The 15,332-nt window shown below is 46.6% G+C and overlaps 1 protein-coding gene across 2 annotated transcripts; it reads right to left on the bottom strand.

The window, feature by feature from the left end:
* Positions 1–8,671: 8,671 nt before the first annotated feature.
* SHISA3 (shisa family member 3) lies at positions 8,672–12,336 on the bottom strand. 2 transcript variants are annotated; one of them, XM_065907283.1, is made up of 2 exons: positions 11,931–12,336; positions 8,672–9,258 (listed from the first exon to the last, which is right to left on the bottom strand). In XM_065907283.1, the coding sequence occupies exons 1-2, from the start codon at positions 12,205–12,207 to the stop codon at positions 8,819–8,821; spliced, it is 717 nt and encodes a 238-aa protein (XP_065763355.1). In that variant the 5' UTR covers positions 12,208–12,336; the 3' UTR covers positions 8,672–8,818. The 2 variants fall into 2 exon arrangements, with proteins under 2 accessions (XP_065763355.1, XP_065763356.1); XM_065907284.1 differs by having other exon boundaries at positions 8,672–9,198.
* Positions 12,337–15,332: the final 2,996 nt, after the last annotated feature.

Here is a 15,332-nt window from a genome sequence, read left to right as displayed (position 1 = left end):
GAAAGATCTTTCTAATCTGGATCATTTCACTAGTAAGCTAATAAAAATTGTTGGAAAATATAATATTTTTTTACTATTCAGTCTTTATTTCAAGTACAGACTATGTAACTAGCAATTCAAATGTAAACTCTTGTCTGAATAACTTCATTAGCAACTGTTTAACTGAAATTTTGAAAGTCTTATACATATAAAAATATACGTTTGTTGCCTTAATAGCTTAACATGCTCGTAAATCCTTATTTTTCCTGAACATACACTAAATAAGCCTTTTAGGTTATGCACAAGTAAACTGATCCAGCCCCAGTGAAATGTATCATACTCCTAATTGTGATTATCATACTCTCAGGAACCTTTTGGGTTAACTCGTTTTAGAGAGAAATTTTCCTATAGATTTAACTCAATCTGGCAAAATTCTCTTCCATGGGGAATCACTAAAAATCAATGAAAAATAGGGTGGGAAAATAAGAAGGAAAAATCTATGCATTTGGGACAATTAAAATTACAATCTATTAGCTTTGGAGTGAATAAAAGCAAGTTTATTAAATACATTTCTCTAAAATACATAGATTCACAGGCTCTGAGTGCAGGGTGGGAGGGTGCTTGCTCTGTCTCAGGCAATAAGAAGTTGGCCAGGTATCAAGAGGCCATGGATTACCAGGGACTAATTCTATCAAACCGTCGGGCCATTTTCTCTGTTCTGTGCCCTCCAATCAGCGTGACAGCCCCTTCCACAGTACTCAGCCTTGCCTTTATCTGCGAGGATATTTCGTCTGCTTTCGATTATGTACCAGGGACTGATGACAGCTCCCTCCCCACTAGACGGCAAGTCACAGGACAATGATTCTGACTTCTGATTGCTAAGACAAGCCTCAGCAGTAGGGTACAATTAACATCTCCGTTTTACAAACAAGAAAGCCGACACACAGTGCAATAAAGTAAGTAGCCGAAGCGCCTCAACCTCTGGGAAACACACCCAGAAAACTAAGCAAGACGCTGTGACTCCAGAATGTACCTGGATCAGCCCCTGCTGTCCCAGTTTTCTCAGGTGTAAAGACAGAGATGTTTGCCCTCTCGTGTTTTTGCCTCTGTTCTATGCTCTGTGATATTCTGTGTTCCCCAACAAGGCACCGATTCCGTGCATGGGCACAATCCCCCCCCCCCCCCGCCCCGTCTATAGGGTGTGTGCAATGTTACAACTCTTCCCCAAAAAGATTTTCTGAAAAGTAGGTTGGATTTTTTTTTTTCCTAAGAAGATTAGGACTTCACAGTACACACCATAAAGAATGTAGGGTTTCAAAGCAGACAGTGGGCCTGGGTTCAAATCTTGGTTCTGTTATCATCAGTCTTGGGCACAGTGTTCAGTCTTTCTGCTTTGATCTCTTTCTCTGCCAAACAGGCATGGTAAGAGTCCCGACTTCAGGGTTAGGAAGATTAAATGATACATGCCGTACAACACACACATGGTGTTTAATAAATACTATCCATTATCTGCAACACCTAGAGTAACAGGCAAATTTGGCCTTGGAGTACAGATTGAAGCAGGGCAAAGGCTGATAGAGTTCTCCCAAGATGACACATGGGCCATAGCAAACACCCTCTTCCAAAAACATAAGAGAAGACTCGACACCTGGACATCACCAGATGGTCAACACTGATTATATTCTTTGCAGCCAAAGATGGAGAAGCTCTATACAGTCAGCAAAAACAAGACCAGGAGCTCACTGTGGCTCAGATCATGAACTCCTTATTGCCAAATTCACACTGAAATTGAAGAAAATGGAGAAAACCACTAGACCATTCAGGTATGACCTAAATCAAATCCCTTATGATTATACAGTGGAAGTGAGAAATAAGATTTAAGGGACTAGATCTGATAGACAGAGTACCTGATGAACTATGGACGGAGGTTCGTGACATTGTACAGGAGACAGGAATCAAGACCATCCCCAAGAAAAAGAAATGCAAAATGGCTATCTGAGGAGGCCTTACAAATTGCTGTGAAAAGAAGGGAAGTAAAAAGCAAACGAGAAAAGGAAAGATATACCCATTTGAATGCAGAGTTCCAAAGAATAGCAAGGAGATATAAGAAAGCCTTCCTCAGTGATGAATGCAAAGAAATAGAGGAAAACAATAGAATGGGAAAGACTAGAGATCTCTTCAAGAAAATTAGAGATACCAAGGGAACTTTTCATGCAAAGATGGGCTCAGTAAAGAACAGAAATGGTATGGACCTAACAGAAGCAGAAGATACTAAGATGAGGTGGCAAGAATACACAGAAGAACTATACAAAGAAGATATTCACAACCCAGATAATCACGATGGTGTGATCACTCACCTAGAGCCAGACATTCTGGAATGTGAAGTTAAGTGGGCCTTAGGAAGCATCACTACAAACAAAGCAAGTGGAGGTGATGGAATTCCAGTTGAGCTACTTCAAATCCTGAAAGATGATGCTGTGAAAGTGTTACACTCAATATGCCAGCAAATTTGGAAAACTCAGCAGTGGCCACAGGACTGGAAAAGGTCAGTTTTCATTCCAATCCCAAAGCAAGGCAATGCCAAAGAATGCTCAAACTACCGCACAATTGCACTCACCTCACATGCTAGTAAAGTAATGCTTAAAATTCTCCAAGCCAGGCTTTAGCAATACATGAACCATGAACTTCCAGATGTTCAAGGTGGTTTTAGAAAAGACAGAGGAACCAGAAATCAAATTGCCAACATTCGCTGGATCATCGAAAAAGCAAGAGAGTTCCAGAAAAACATCTATTTCTGCTTTATTGACTATGCCAAAGCCTTTGTGTGGATCACAATAAACTGTGGAAAATCCTGAAAGAGATGGGAATACCAGACCACCTAACCTGCCTCTTGCGAAATCCATATGCAGGTCAGGAAGCAATAGTTAGAACTGGACATGGAACAACAAACTGGTTCCAAATAGGAAAAGGAGTACGTCAAGGCTGTATATTGTCACCCTGCTTTATTTAACTTATATGCAGAGTACATCATGAGAAACGCTGGGCTGGAGGAAGCACAAGCTGGAATCAAGACTGCCAGGAGAAATATCAATAACCTCAGATATGCAGATGACAACACCCTTATGGCAGAAAGTGAAGAAGAACTAAAGAGCCTCTTGATGAAAGTGAAAGAGGAGAGTGAAAAAGTTGTCTTAAAGCTCAACATTCAGAAAACTAAGATCATCGCATCTGGTCCCATCACTTCATGGCAAATAGATGGAGAAACAGTGGAAACGGTGGCTGACTTTATTTTTTGGGCTCCAGAATCACTGCAGATGGTGACTGCAGCCATGAAATTAAAAGACGCTTACTCCTTGAAAGGAAAGTTGTGACCAACCTAGACAGCATTAAAAAGCAGAGACATTACTTTGCCAACAAAGGTCTGTCTAGTCAAGGCTATGGTTTTTCCAGTGGTCATGTATGACCATGTATTTTCCATGGTCATGTGAGTTGGACTGTGAAGAAAGTTGAGCACCAAAAAATTGACGCTTGTGAACTGTGGTGTTGGAGAAGACTCTTGAGAGTCCCTTGGACTGCAAGGAGATCCAACCAGTCCATCCTAAAGGAAATCAAAAAGAATAAAATATTTAGGAGTATATCTACCTAAAGAAACAAAAGACCTATACATAGAAAACTATAAAACACTGATGAAAGAAATCAAAGAGGACACAAACAGGAGAAACATACCATGTTCATGGATTGGAAGAATCAATATTATCAAAATGGCTATTCTACCCAAAGCAATCTATAGATTCAATGCAATCCCTATCAAGCTACCAACGGTATTTTTCACAGAACTAGAACAAATAATTTCACAATTTGTATAGAAATACAAAAAACCTCGAATAGCCAAAGTAATCTTGAGAAAGAAGAATGGAACTGGAGGAATCAACCTGCCTGACTTCAGACTCTACTACAAAGCCACAGTCATCAAGACAGTATGGTACTGGCACAAAGACAGAAATATAAATCAGTGGAACAGAATAGAAAGCCCAGAGATAAATCCACGAACCTATGGACACCTTATCTTAGACAAAGGAGGCAAGGATATACAATGGAAAAAAGACAACCTCTTTAACAAGTGGTGCTGGGAAAACTGGTCAACCACTTGTAAAAGAATGAAACTAGATCACTTTCTAACACCATACACAAAAATAAACTCAAAATGGATTAAAGATCTAAATGTAAGACCAGAAACTATAAAACTCCTAGAGGAGAACATAGGCAAAACACTCTCTGACATAAATCTCAGCAAGATCCTCTATGACCCACCTCCCAGAATATTGGAAATAAAAGCAAAACTAAACAAATGGGACCTAATGAAACTAAAAAGCTTCTGCACTACAAAGGAAACTATAAGTAAGGTGAAAAGACAGCCCTCAGATTGGGAGAAAATAATAGCAAATGAAGAAACAGACAAAGGATTAATCTCAAAAATATACAAGCAACTCCTGAAGCTCAATTCCAGAAAAATAAATGACCCAATCAAAAAATGGGCCAAAGAACTAAACAGACATTTCTCCAAAGAAGACATACAGATGGCTAACAAACACATGAAAAGATGCTCAACATCACTCATTATTAGAGAAATGCAAATCAAAACCACAATGAGGTACCATTACACGCCAGTCAGGATGGCTGCTATCCAAAAGTCTACAAGCAATAAATGCTGGAGAGGGTGTGGAGAAAAGGGAACCCTCTTACACTGTTGGTGGGAATGCAAACTAGTACAGCCACTATGGAAAACAGTGTGGAGATTTCTTAAAAAACTGGAAATAGAACTACCATATGACCCAGCAATCCCACTTCTGGGCATACACACTGAGGAATCCAGATCTGAAAGAGACACGTGCACCCCAATGTTCATCGCAGCACTGTTTATAATAGCCAGGACATAGAAGCAACCTAGATGCCCATCAGCAGATGAATGGATAAGGAAGCTGTGGGACATATACACCATGGAATATTACTCAGCCATTAAAAAGAATTCATTTGAATCAGTTCTAATGAGACGGATGAAACTGGAGCCCATTATACAGAGTGAAGTAAGCCAGAAAGATAAAGAGCATTACAGCATACTAACACATATATATGGAATTTAGAAAGATGCTAATGATGGCCCTATATGCAAAACAGAAAAAGAGACACAGAAGTACAGAACAGACTTTTGAACTCTGTGGGAGAAGGTGAGGGTGGGATGTTTCAAGAGAACAGCATGTATATTACCCGTGGTGAAACAGATCACCAGCCCAGGTGAGATACATGAGACAAGTGCTCGGGCCTGGTGCACTGGGAGGACACAGAGGAATTGGGTGGAGAGGGAGGTGGGAGGGGGGATCGAGATGGGGAATACGTGTAACTCTATGGCTGATTCATGTCAATGTATGACAAAACCCACTGCAATGTTGTGAAGTAATTGGCCTCCAACTAATAAAAAAAAATTAAAAAAAGAAAAATGAGAAATAAATAAATAAATAAAGGAAATCAGTCCTGAGTTTTCATTGGAAGGACTGATGCTGAAGCTGAAACTCCAATACTTTGGCCACCTGATGCAAAGAGCTAACTCATTTGAAAAGACCCTGATGCTGGGGAAGATTGAGGGCAGGAGGAGAAGGGGACGACAGAGGGTGAGATGGTTGGATGGCATCACCGACTCAATGGACATGGGTTTGGGTGGGCTCCAGGTGATGGACAGAGAGGCCTGGCGTGCTGCAGTTCATGGGGCCGCAAAGAGTCGGACACGACTGAGCGACTGACCTGACTATCTGCATAGCTACCTTTCAACATATAGAGCTTCTGTTCTTCAGAGATCCTACAGTGCATGAGGCAGTTGGCCCAACAAAGACTTGATGTCCATGAGCAGGACTTTGAAATATCCCTCCATTTCTATCACTGGAAAAATCTAGTCCCATTTTATGTAAGTATTTTCTGCACCGCCTTAAATATACACTGAATTTTCCAGATATATAACTACGGTGCAGATTAAAAGAAAATCAAACTTTGGGAGAAAATCTCAGTAAGAGCAGGGCGACTCTGGAGTGTAAATGGACAGTGCTGTAAGCCTGCATAGGTCTGGACTGGGCCTGTCACATCTCGGTTATTCCCGTGTGAAGAGGCTCTCCTGTGAGTCCTCTGTTAAATCTGCTGAAGCTCTTACATTATGAAATAATTCTCCTTTTCGTTCTCCTTTCTATTTACCATTAAGACATTATGTTGATTGTTTTTAAGTATATGTGTAGTGAGTAATATGATCTAGGAATTTCATTTTAGGACAGTTAAAAGTGAAAGCGTCAGTCAGTCAGTCTTGTCTGACTCTTTGCAACCCGATTGGACTGCAGTCCGCCAGGCTCCTCTGTCCACAAAATTCTCCAGGCAAGAATACTAGAGTGGGTTACCATTCCATTCTCCAGGGGATCCTCGCAATCCAGGGATAAAATCTGGATATTCTGCATTGCAGGCAGATTCTCTACCGTCTGAGCCACCAGCAAAGCTGGTGGACAGTTAAAGGCGTGAAACAAAATATTTGTTCTAAGGAAAACTCACTAGATCCAATGGGGTTAATAATCACTGTCCTGGAGAGAAGCCCTGAGCCTCATGCTTTCTTTACTTGTCAGTGGATCGTGTGCCCAGAGACAAAGGAACCTCAAAGCCAGTTGTTCCCTTGCTGTTGGAATCTGGTTATGCAGACAGCTCCAGGACTGACGGGCTATGGGACGTGGGCAAGTTACTTCACTCCTGTATGCCTTGGTTTCCAAATCTGTAAGATAGGAATTATAACACCTCCATGTTGCATTGTTTGCGGGGGCAGAGGGGGGAGTTAGTGCATGTAAACATTTAGAATACGGTTTGAGTCATAAGAGCCAGGTAACGATTAAAATAGCAGAGGAGCAGTAGGTAACAAACACGAATAAAGCCCGCCTAACGTGAGAGTGAATTCCAGAGCTTCACACAAATGCTTCTCCTTGTACCTTCAGCCTTTCTCCCTTCTTCCCTCTCCCCGCGCCCTCCTTTTCTTTCCTTCCTTCCTGCCTTCCCCCTCCCTCCCTCCCTCCCTCCCTTCCTTCTTATGTTTATTCCTTCATTATTTGGGCTGACTTTGGATACCTGGATTAGTTACAGGAGAAAGCAGGAGACCAGAAGTCAGATGTCCTGCCATCAGTCTGGGCAAAGACACAGCATCTTCCAACTTGCTTCCTCAACTAGAAAACAAAGAGTCAAGGCCAAATGACTTTTCTTAGGTCAGCATTCCACCTCTAAAGGATCTGTATTTGACAAGAGCTACTGAGGATGACATACAATAGTATGGACCCATATAAACCTGGGTTTCCAAAGGACACCCAAGGGGCCAAGAGGCAGCAAAACTGAGGGAGATGGGCCAGGCCAGGGAGACCAGGCAGAAGGCTGGTGGAAGGCAAGGACCTCCTGCCCCCAGCAAAACAGCACCCTCGGACCACATCCTCTTCATGCCACGAGAAGCCAAAATTCAGATTCCTATGAGAAATGTCCCAATTTTTAAATCTATGCAAATAACACATCTGAGGATTGCACCCCACGGGCTGACGTCTCTACAAATGTCCACTTCCTTGGCTGCTTTCAGGCGTCCCAATGTAGAAAACAGCTTTCCAACATAATACAAAATTAATGTAGGATTTTTTTTTTCATTTCAAATTATGAAGTGTTAGGTAAAGACATTTCCTTTTATTGAATAGCAGAGAGTATCGTTAAGGAGATACAATGAAGCACTTTGATCTAAACTTTCAAAGAGATTTCATGAAAACATAAAGCATTTTATTTATTCTAATCCAGCAGGATATATGCCCAAATATTTAGTCATCAGACATGGAATTCAGTGGCACTTAAGATACATAATATCAGAAGATTATAGCTAAAGCTGGACTTTGAACTCCACGCTTATTATTAACATAAAAAATTACAGTGTGACTACTAAATAATTAGTACCATCAGTGTAGTAAATACATTAAATTACAAATCTTTACATTTGTACATAATTCATTTTACAAATAAATGTTTTAAGACCCAACTGTTCAACTTTCATTTAAACACTAAATGTTGCTGAACAAAACGTCTGCAATAAATATTCCCTTGGACAGGTGGGGGAAATGCTTTTACATAAGATCTCTGTTACAATGAATATCTAAGTAAATATTTAAAATGTTAAATTTCTCATGCAGTTATTGAAATCTTCTGTTCTGAAGACACTCTTATATTTCCAACAAAATTTAGCCATTGATTTAAAAAATAACTGTTGTCATGATGCTAATATTATTATTCCCAGTTAAGTTGCTCCCCAAATTATAAACAGGCTGTTCACTGTCTCCTCAGTTTACTTAGCAGTTAATTTTTCAAATGAACCTTCGATAATTACAATCAGGTACAATTTCTTTGCTTATTTATGTATATATTTGTATTATCACTCACTAAAGAACTTATAATGAAAAAAGAGCAGATAGGCCTATGTAGGATAGCTGAGTTGTCCAATAAAACAGCTTCAGCCGACTTGTAACTTTCAAGTTGAACTACTGCATATTTTGAATAAAAGTAGCATAAGTTGAAATGTAATAGTCACCATGCTTTCAAAGCCAGAAAGCAATTTTCTTAACACAGCCATTCTGTGACTGCAGCCAGGAACCTCAAGACTAAGAGGCGCTGTGTCTTCCTCGCGCTTTCCTCCATGACGTCGCTGGTCCAAGGGAAATCGTCTGGGGATTCCTGGTGGCCGTGGCAGCAGCATCCACGGGTGCGCCATTGCTCCAGAAGATGGATCTGCAGCCACGGCCTGTCAACTGGAACTGAAGTCTGGACAGCTCTTCCCGGGCAGCGGGGGCTCCTGCTGCAGCGGGTAAGCGAAGTACTGGGGCGATGCCAGGAACCCGGACGGCTGGGTCAAGTGGATTGGGTGGCCTGTGGTGTAAGGTGGGGGCGGTGAGGGAACCAGACAGCCTGGCTCTGCCCGGGCAAAGGAGAACCTTCGGATGGAGCCCCCCGTGGAGCTGGAGCTGGTGGCCGTGCTGGACTGCCTGGAAGGTGCCCTGAGGTTCGTAGACGTCAGAATCATGGGGAGAGTCTCTGTCTGGTAGCTTCGGAGTGAGAAGCGGATTGGCTGCTGCGAGGGTTCCTTCGGTCTCAAGCAGGTGCAGCAATAAATAGCCACTAAAGAGCCTAGGATGATGAAGGCAATGAAGATGGAGCCAACAATCAGGAAGGGGACGTAGACAGGCTCTAGAAGGCAAAAACAGGCACAGGTACTCAGGTGAGAGATGCCCAAACTCGCGGCTGCTCGTGGGTAGGAGGTGGGAGGTCCACTCAACCACCCTGGTCAGCCCGGCTTCTCAGAGCTTGTTACTGGTAACCTCTGAGTTGCAAACTGTGATGATGGAATATTCTTGCTCCTAGCAGGGAGGAAGCAGACTGATACTGTAGACTCTGTTAGCAATTAGCCATCATATTGCACATCTGGAAATCAGAAGGAACAGATTCTATCCTCCTGTCCGCGCACTGGACGGAGAGAAAAGATGAGTTGGGGGGGCGGGGGCGGTTACCATAACAATGGCTTTCAATCCAGGTTTTAGGAGTTTTATCACAGTGGGGTGCTTAAGGATGCTAAGGCTGAAAATCTATCTCCTATCCAAGAATCTCCGATCTGAGCAGAGACAGCTGGACCTGCTAAGTGAACCCCCTGGGATTTTACAAGACTACAGAAAGAACAGCATAAAGAAATCCATAGCAGGCCCCCACTAACTGTGTCTCCTACCACATCACAAACTGTCCCGTCTGGATACTTTCCAGAAACAATTTGGGATGCCTCCTCCAGCCGTCACTCTCCTGCCTCTCGATCCCCACTCAAATTCTGGGAAGGTCAGACTGAACTTTAGCTAGACTTCAGTGTGGTCCTTGGTGTTGGTGGCCCACACTTTCTGGAAGCGCAACTTTTTGACAGAGTTAGCCCCAGTTCCCTTCTCCCTCTATAAGGCAGACATAATGTTTCCCACCCAGAGGCACCTCCCAAGCGGTTCTCCAGCTGTGGCCCCTGCCTGATAGAGCTGCCTTGGGATGCAAACCTCCGGCTTGGAGGGAAAAGAAAGCAGGTCTGCATTGACTAAGACCCTACTGTGTGCCTATTTAGTATTTATTTCCAGATTCATGTAACCCTGTGAGGCAGGCATGATATGGTCTAGTTTCCAGATGTGGAAACATATTGGAGAGTCGCTGAGTTTCCCAAAGACACATAGGCAATGAGTGGGAGAGAACTATCCACCCTAAGATCTGTGGGTTCCTGGGTGTAAGCTCCGGGTGCCACCCACTCTGCCCCGTCTTACTAGAAGAAGGTTACTACCACTAGAAGTACAAGCAGTAGAAGCAGTAGAAGGTTACTAGTACCTCTTACTACTTCTTGCCCCGCAGAAGGCAAGTCTAAAGTGACTACTCACTCAGAACCTTGCTGAGCATCCATACACTCGTTTATTTCACAACCTAACTCCTCTGAGAGCAACATGCCCATTTTAGAGTTGAGAAGAGGCCCAGCGCAGTTAAGTAACTCGCCCCGATGACAAGCTGGCAAGGGAAGGTGCTGAGGCTTTGCCAGACCCCAGCCTGGGTGGGTGCGGAGGCTGCCCCCTCTCCTGCCAGAGAGCACGGGGGAGGCCAGGATGGGGTCCCCGAGGCAGACCGGGAGCCCAGGATGGGGTCCCCAGGCAGACCGGGCGCTTAGCACTTGCTGTGCAGAGGCGGCGAGTGACTGAAGCCAGGCCGCCTTAGAGTTCCCCACTTTCCACCGAACATCTTTCCCCCAGAAGCCACTTCCTCAATCCTCTAGGTTGGTCTTTCGCCCTCCAAAGTTAAATTCCTAGACGGTCTAACGGAGTTCTAAGGGAGGCGGGTCCCCCTTTCCTCCGGGTTCTGAGTCTCGGGGGACTGGGGCCCCAGCACCGGTGATCATCCCCCAGCCCCTCCCGCCTTGCCTGGGGACCATGTCTGGCCCGCTTCAGGCCCCCGCTCGGGAGTTCTGGGGTGTCGAGGCTCTCTCTCGGCTCCCCCCGCCCCTGCCCCCGCTCCTCCGGTTTCCCCGGCCGTAAAACCATCGCCTGGAGCTCTAAATGGTCTCCCTGAAGTTCCGATTCAGGTGGAAAGGTTTTTTTTTTGTTTTTTAAGGTGTAAAGTTCCTCTGCTGGGGTTGTGATTTATTCCGCTCTGAAGTAAGCGGAAACTTGACCCGTGTTTTCCGACGTGAGAACAGGGGGCGGGGAAGCCCCTGCGACCCCGGTTTCTAAATATCCAACCGGAGGACCTGGGCATTTCTGAAAAGCGTGACAATGGGGGGTGGGCCGGAGTGGGTAATTCGATGCAGAGAAATGAAAGGAAGTCGTGAGAATGGGGCTTAGGAACACGACCAAGCGGCCACACACACACACAACTGTGCCTTAAGTTCCTTACCGCCTCGGGGCTACAGCTAAACGCACCCCAAGAGTTGCGTTCCCTGCGCCATCAGCACTTCTCAAAGCTTCCGGAGCCCCCAGGGCGCAGAATAGGGCACCCTTACCACCCGGGAAAACGCAAGTCCAGCCTGGCGCGGCCGCCACAGCCCTTCTCTGAACTGTCGTGCGCGCCCGGGGTTCCCTCCGTCTCCCCCAGAGTCACTGGGTGCAAACCCCGCGGTCCTCGCGGCCGGTGGCGAACTAGCTCCTGGGCAGACCGCGGAGACCGCGTGTGGCGGGAATCGGGACTGCAAAGAAACTGCGCCCCTGACCTGAAACGCGACCGCCCACTTCTCCCCTGATCCCCCCAGTTTCTGGCGTCCCCTTTGCGCAGACCCGGGAAGGCCGGGCACGCCTCTTCGCGCGCGCACCGGCCGGCAGGCACGGCAGCCCGGCCGCGCGGCCCCGGCCCGTACTCACGCGCCGTGACGCCCGGGTGCTCCAGCTCGCCGCGGTCGTTGGTGCAGCCGCCCTGCTCCAGCCTGGCGTCGGCCGCGGCGCAGCAGTAGCGCAGCGCGCAGGAGCCGCAGCAGATGGTGGCGTCCAGCGTGTCGAAGTCCTCCGGGCACTGGAAGCCCTCGTGGTAGTTGCCCTGCACGTCCACCCAGCCGTGGCAGTACTCCCCGGGCTGCTGGGCGCCCGCCGGGCCCCCGCGCAGCCAGCCCAAGAGCAGGCAGAGCGCCAGCAGCGCCCCCATCGCCGCGGGCGCGCCGGGCGGCCGGCAGGGGGACGCGCTGGAGAGCGAAGGGCTGAGCCGGGGCCCCGCTCGCCCCGCGGTTCCGCCTCTCCTGGGGAGCGGCCTGGGGAGCTGCCCGGGCGGCCAAAATCGCTCCCCTGAGGGTTAGCGGGGGCCAGGCAGGAAGCAGGGGCTGCGGCGCGGCGGGCTCAGCCGGCCGGGGGTCGGCATGGTGCGCGGGGGCGACTTGGCCAGGGCCCGCGGGAGGCGCCCGCCGAGGCTGCGGCTCGGGCCGATGCTCGGTCCTTCGCCGCGCTCATAACTCTCCGGGCGCGAGGGGCTCGCCCAGCCCTCGGCCACCTCCCACCCCACGCCTCACGGGAGCCATCGCGGCCGGGGCTGGCAGCTCCCGGGCCGCGCAGCAGCTGGACTCGCCGCCGTCGCCGGGTCCAGAGCGGAGCCCGGAGCAGCAGAACGAGAGATGCCCACGTCTGGGGCTTCGGGACGGGCGGCCCCTCAGCCCCCGCCCCTGTCTGTCACGGAGTCAGCCTGGCCGGGCCAAGCACAAACGGCCTCCGGTTGCTGACAGCTCTGCCTCCACGGCGTCCTTTAAAAAGGAAGAGGGAGGGGGAGACAGCGAGGGTTAAGCGAGAGTCCGCCTCCCGGGTCGCGCCGCCGCGGCTGCGTGCCCTGCGCCCTCCTCCGCCGCTCCCGGCCGCCTCCTCCCCTGGCACTCCCCCGGGACTCGACTCGACCCTAAACTTGGGGGAGCAGGCCCTCTCCCCGCGCGCAGACACACACACACCCCCATAGTCCAGCAAACTCCGCAGAGGGCCAAGGCCTCCGGGTCTCCGTCTACCCACGCGAGTGGGGACCTGAGGTCTGCATTTTAGGGGAGTGATCAAAAATGAATTGGGTGGCTGAGGTCTGTAGAATCATCTTCACCTGTTGCACAGATCCGGCCTCGTTCCCGGGACACCTGTTCTAAGGGTTCCGGGCGGATGGCATGACTTTCAGGGCCGGCCAGGTTTGCGCTGCGGTTTCCCCCTGGGTTTCCACTGTCTCCAGAAGGGACGGCACGTCTGACAAATGCGCACACCCGCGCCCTCCCGCGTGCCCCTAACTTGCGCGCCGCCGGGTGAGAAATCGAGGGTCACCTCCGCCTGCGCAGGGCAACTCACAAAACCTCCAAGAGCACAACTTCTCCATTCGCGCCCGCAGAGGCTATAAAAGAACAAAATTAATGATAACTGAGCAGCTCTGAACTTCTGTTCGGGCAAAGAAACACATTTATTTAAATGCTGTGTCCCCCGCGTGCTGTTTTCAGGGGCACCGCGCCTTTAGCCGGGTAACTGCCCTAGGAAACTGCATTATGCGAAACCTGGGCTCAACTCAAGAATTTATTTTTACGGCATCCTGAACTTCCTCTCATCATTTACTGGTTCGTGTGAACATGTTCCGCGTATCTCGACCTATTTGTCAAAGGAAACGCGGAATGCCCGTGTCACTGATTTAGATGTTGGCTAGTTGAGTGAAACAAAAAGACAAACTTTGCCGCTCACCAGCCATGAAAGTGTGCGGGTCAAAAGCTTCATGAGGGTCCCAGTCGGTTCACAGAAGCCTTTTTTTTTTTTTTTTTTTTTTTTTTTTGGTAACTCAATGAAACGGTTTCTGTTTTAAAATATAAGTTCAAGTATATTACAAGGAAAGAGTCATTTCTGATTTCTAACTTTAAATATAGGGATTAGCATTTAGTTAGGAGAATGTAAAAATAATGCCCAACATTTCAGATGTTAAGTAGGACTGTGTAAATATTTAACTTTATTGCTCTGTTAGATATTACATGGGACAATAATATGCTATTTAGTAAAACCCAATTAAGTTCCGGCTTCTATCTACAAACAAACAAGGAGACCGTCTTTCTTGACTTACAGAACTTAAACAAGCATATGGGAAATTGTTTTTGCAGAAATTTCTTAGGTACTGTGTTTTTACTTACAAAAAAGAAAAGTCCTTGCCAGACTTAAAGAGGTTTTTTTGTGTTTTTTTTTAAGGAGTGTTGTTTGGATTGTATAAATCCTGAACAATTAAGGAAGAAAGTCGTGTGGAAGCACAGCAACAGTGAGATGTAATGATCGTGCTAAGATGATGAAACTACAAAGACATGTTTACTGCTAATAACTTTCCCAGAACCACACCTCTTAATAATATTTTTGTTAAATTTAGAGGAATTCCATGACATCACGACTACATACAGTTCTGTAGCAACCTCTGCTAGTCCCCCAAGGGTCAAGTTTCTCTCATTATCCAGCTGTTCTTTGATAGCATTAATATTTTAGGGAATGATTTGTTGGCACGTACCCTCCAATAATTACACTCTCTGTGCCACATTGGGATTCTTTTCCTTAAGACACTCGCTGTATATAATTAATTCCCTCGTTCAAAGCTCCTGTCTGTCTGACTTATTTAGAAAGCATTTTACTCAAATTTAGTTGGACATTTACTCATGGAAAATAACCACACCTCCAGATTACTCGATACTCCTTCGATCTGATGTGTGTGAGCAGGAAAGCAACTGTACACCACCACGCTTTCTTTTCTAGGTCTTGATCCAAAGCACCTTTAAACCATCCTAACAGTCGGCTCAGGGGGTTTGCGCTGGGGGAAATGTGTTTGGTTCCTTGTCATAGAAACTCCCTTCAAATTGCACACTTACCAATTTCTACTGCAAAAGTGATGCTTTAAGAATGCTCTTTGAAACAAGAAGATAACATGCACTTCCTTTGGGGTTTATAAATATCTAAGATTGCTGTTATTTTGTTACTGCTTGAATAGTAAAGGAAGATTAAAAAGTTCTCATAGACCCCCCTCAAAGACTCAAGGCAGAGGACCTAGAGATGGAAAATCAAATCTGCACCATCTGGGGTATCATGTAGAGGTTTTGAGAAATTCTATATTTTCCCTTATCGCGGTAACACAAATTCCATATTTTGGTGAAGAAAATAATCATAAGAGATCATTTCCTCAGCTTACATTCTCTTGTGGCCCTCCCTGCCTCCGGGAAATGGTATAGGAAATGAGTTAAATGATATGATGTCTGGGATTTGCTTTAATAAACGCCAGAGAAAGAGAAAGTGGGAAGGGGG

This window comes from Muntiacus reevesi, chromosome 16 (assembly GCF_963930625.1).
Source record: "Muntiacus reevesi chromosome 16, mMunRee1.1, whole genome shotgun sequence".
Lineage (NCBI taxonomy): Eukaryota > Metazoa > Chordata > Mammalia > Artiodactyla > Cervidae > Muntiacus > Muntiacus reevesi.
The sequence above is the reverse complement of the archived record's forward strand: the minus strand, read 5'-3'. Positions and strand labels throughout refer to the sequence as shown.

What these genes read in the sequence shown, in the direction of transcription:
- SHISA3 (XM_065907283.1), bottom strand. Translation starts at nt 12,207, where the DNA reads ATGGGGGCGCTGCTGGCGCTCTGCCTGCTCTTGGGCTGGCTGCGCGGG. An exon ending in GCACCCGGGCGTCACGGCGC is followed by an intron (nt 9,259 to 11,930) that starts GTGAGTACGGGC and finishes TTTGCCTTCTAG; the next exon opens with AGCCTGTCTACGTCCCCTTC.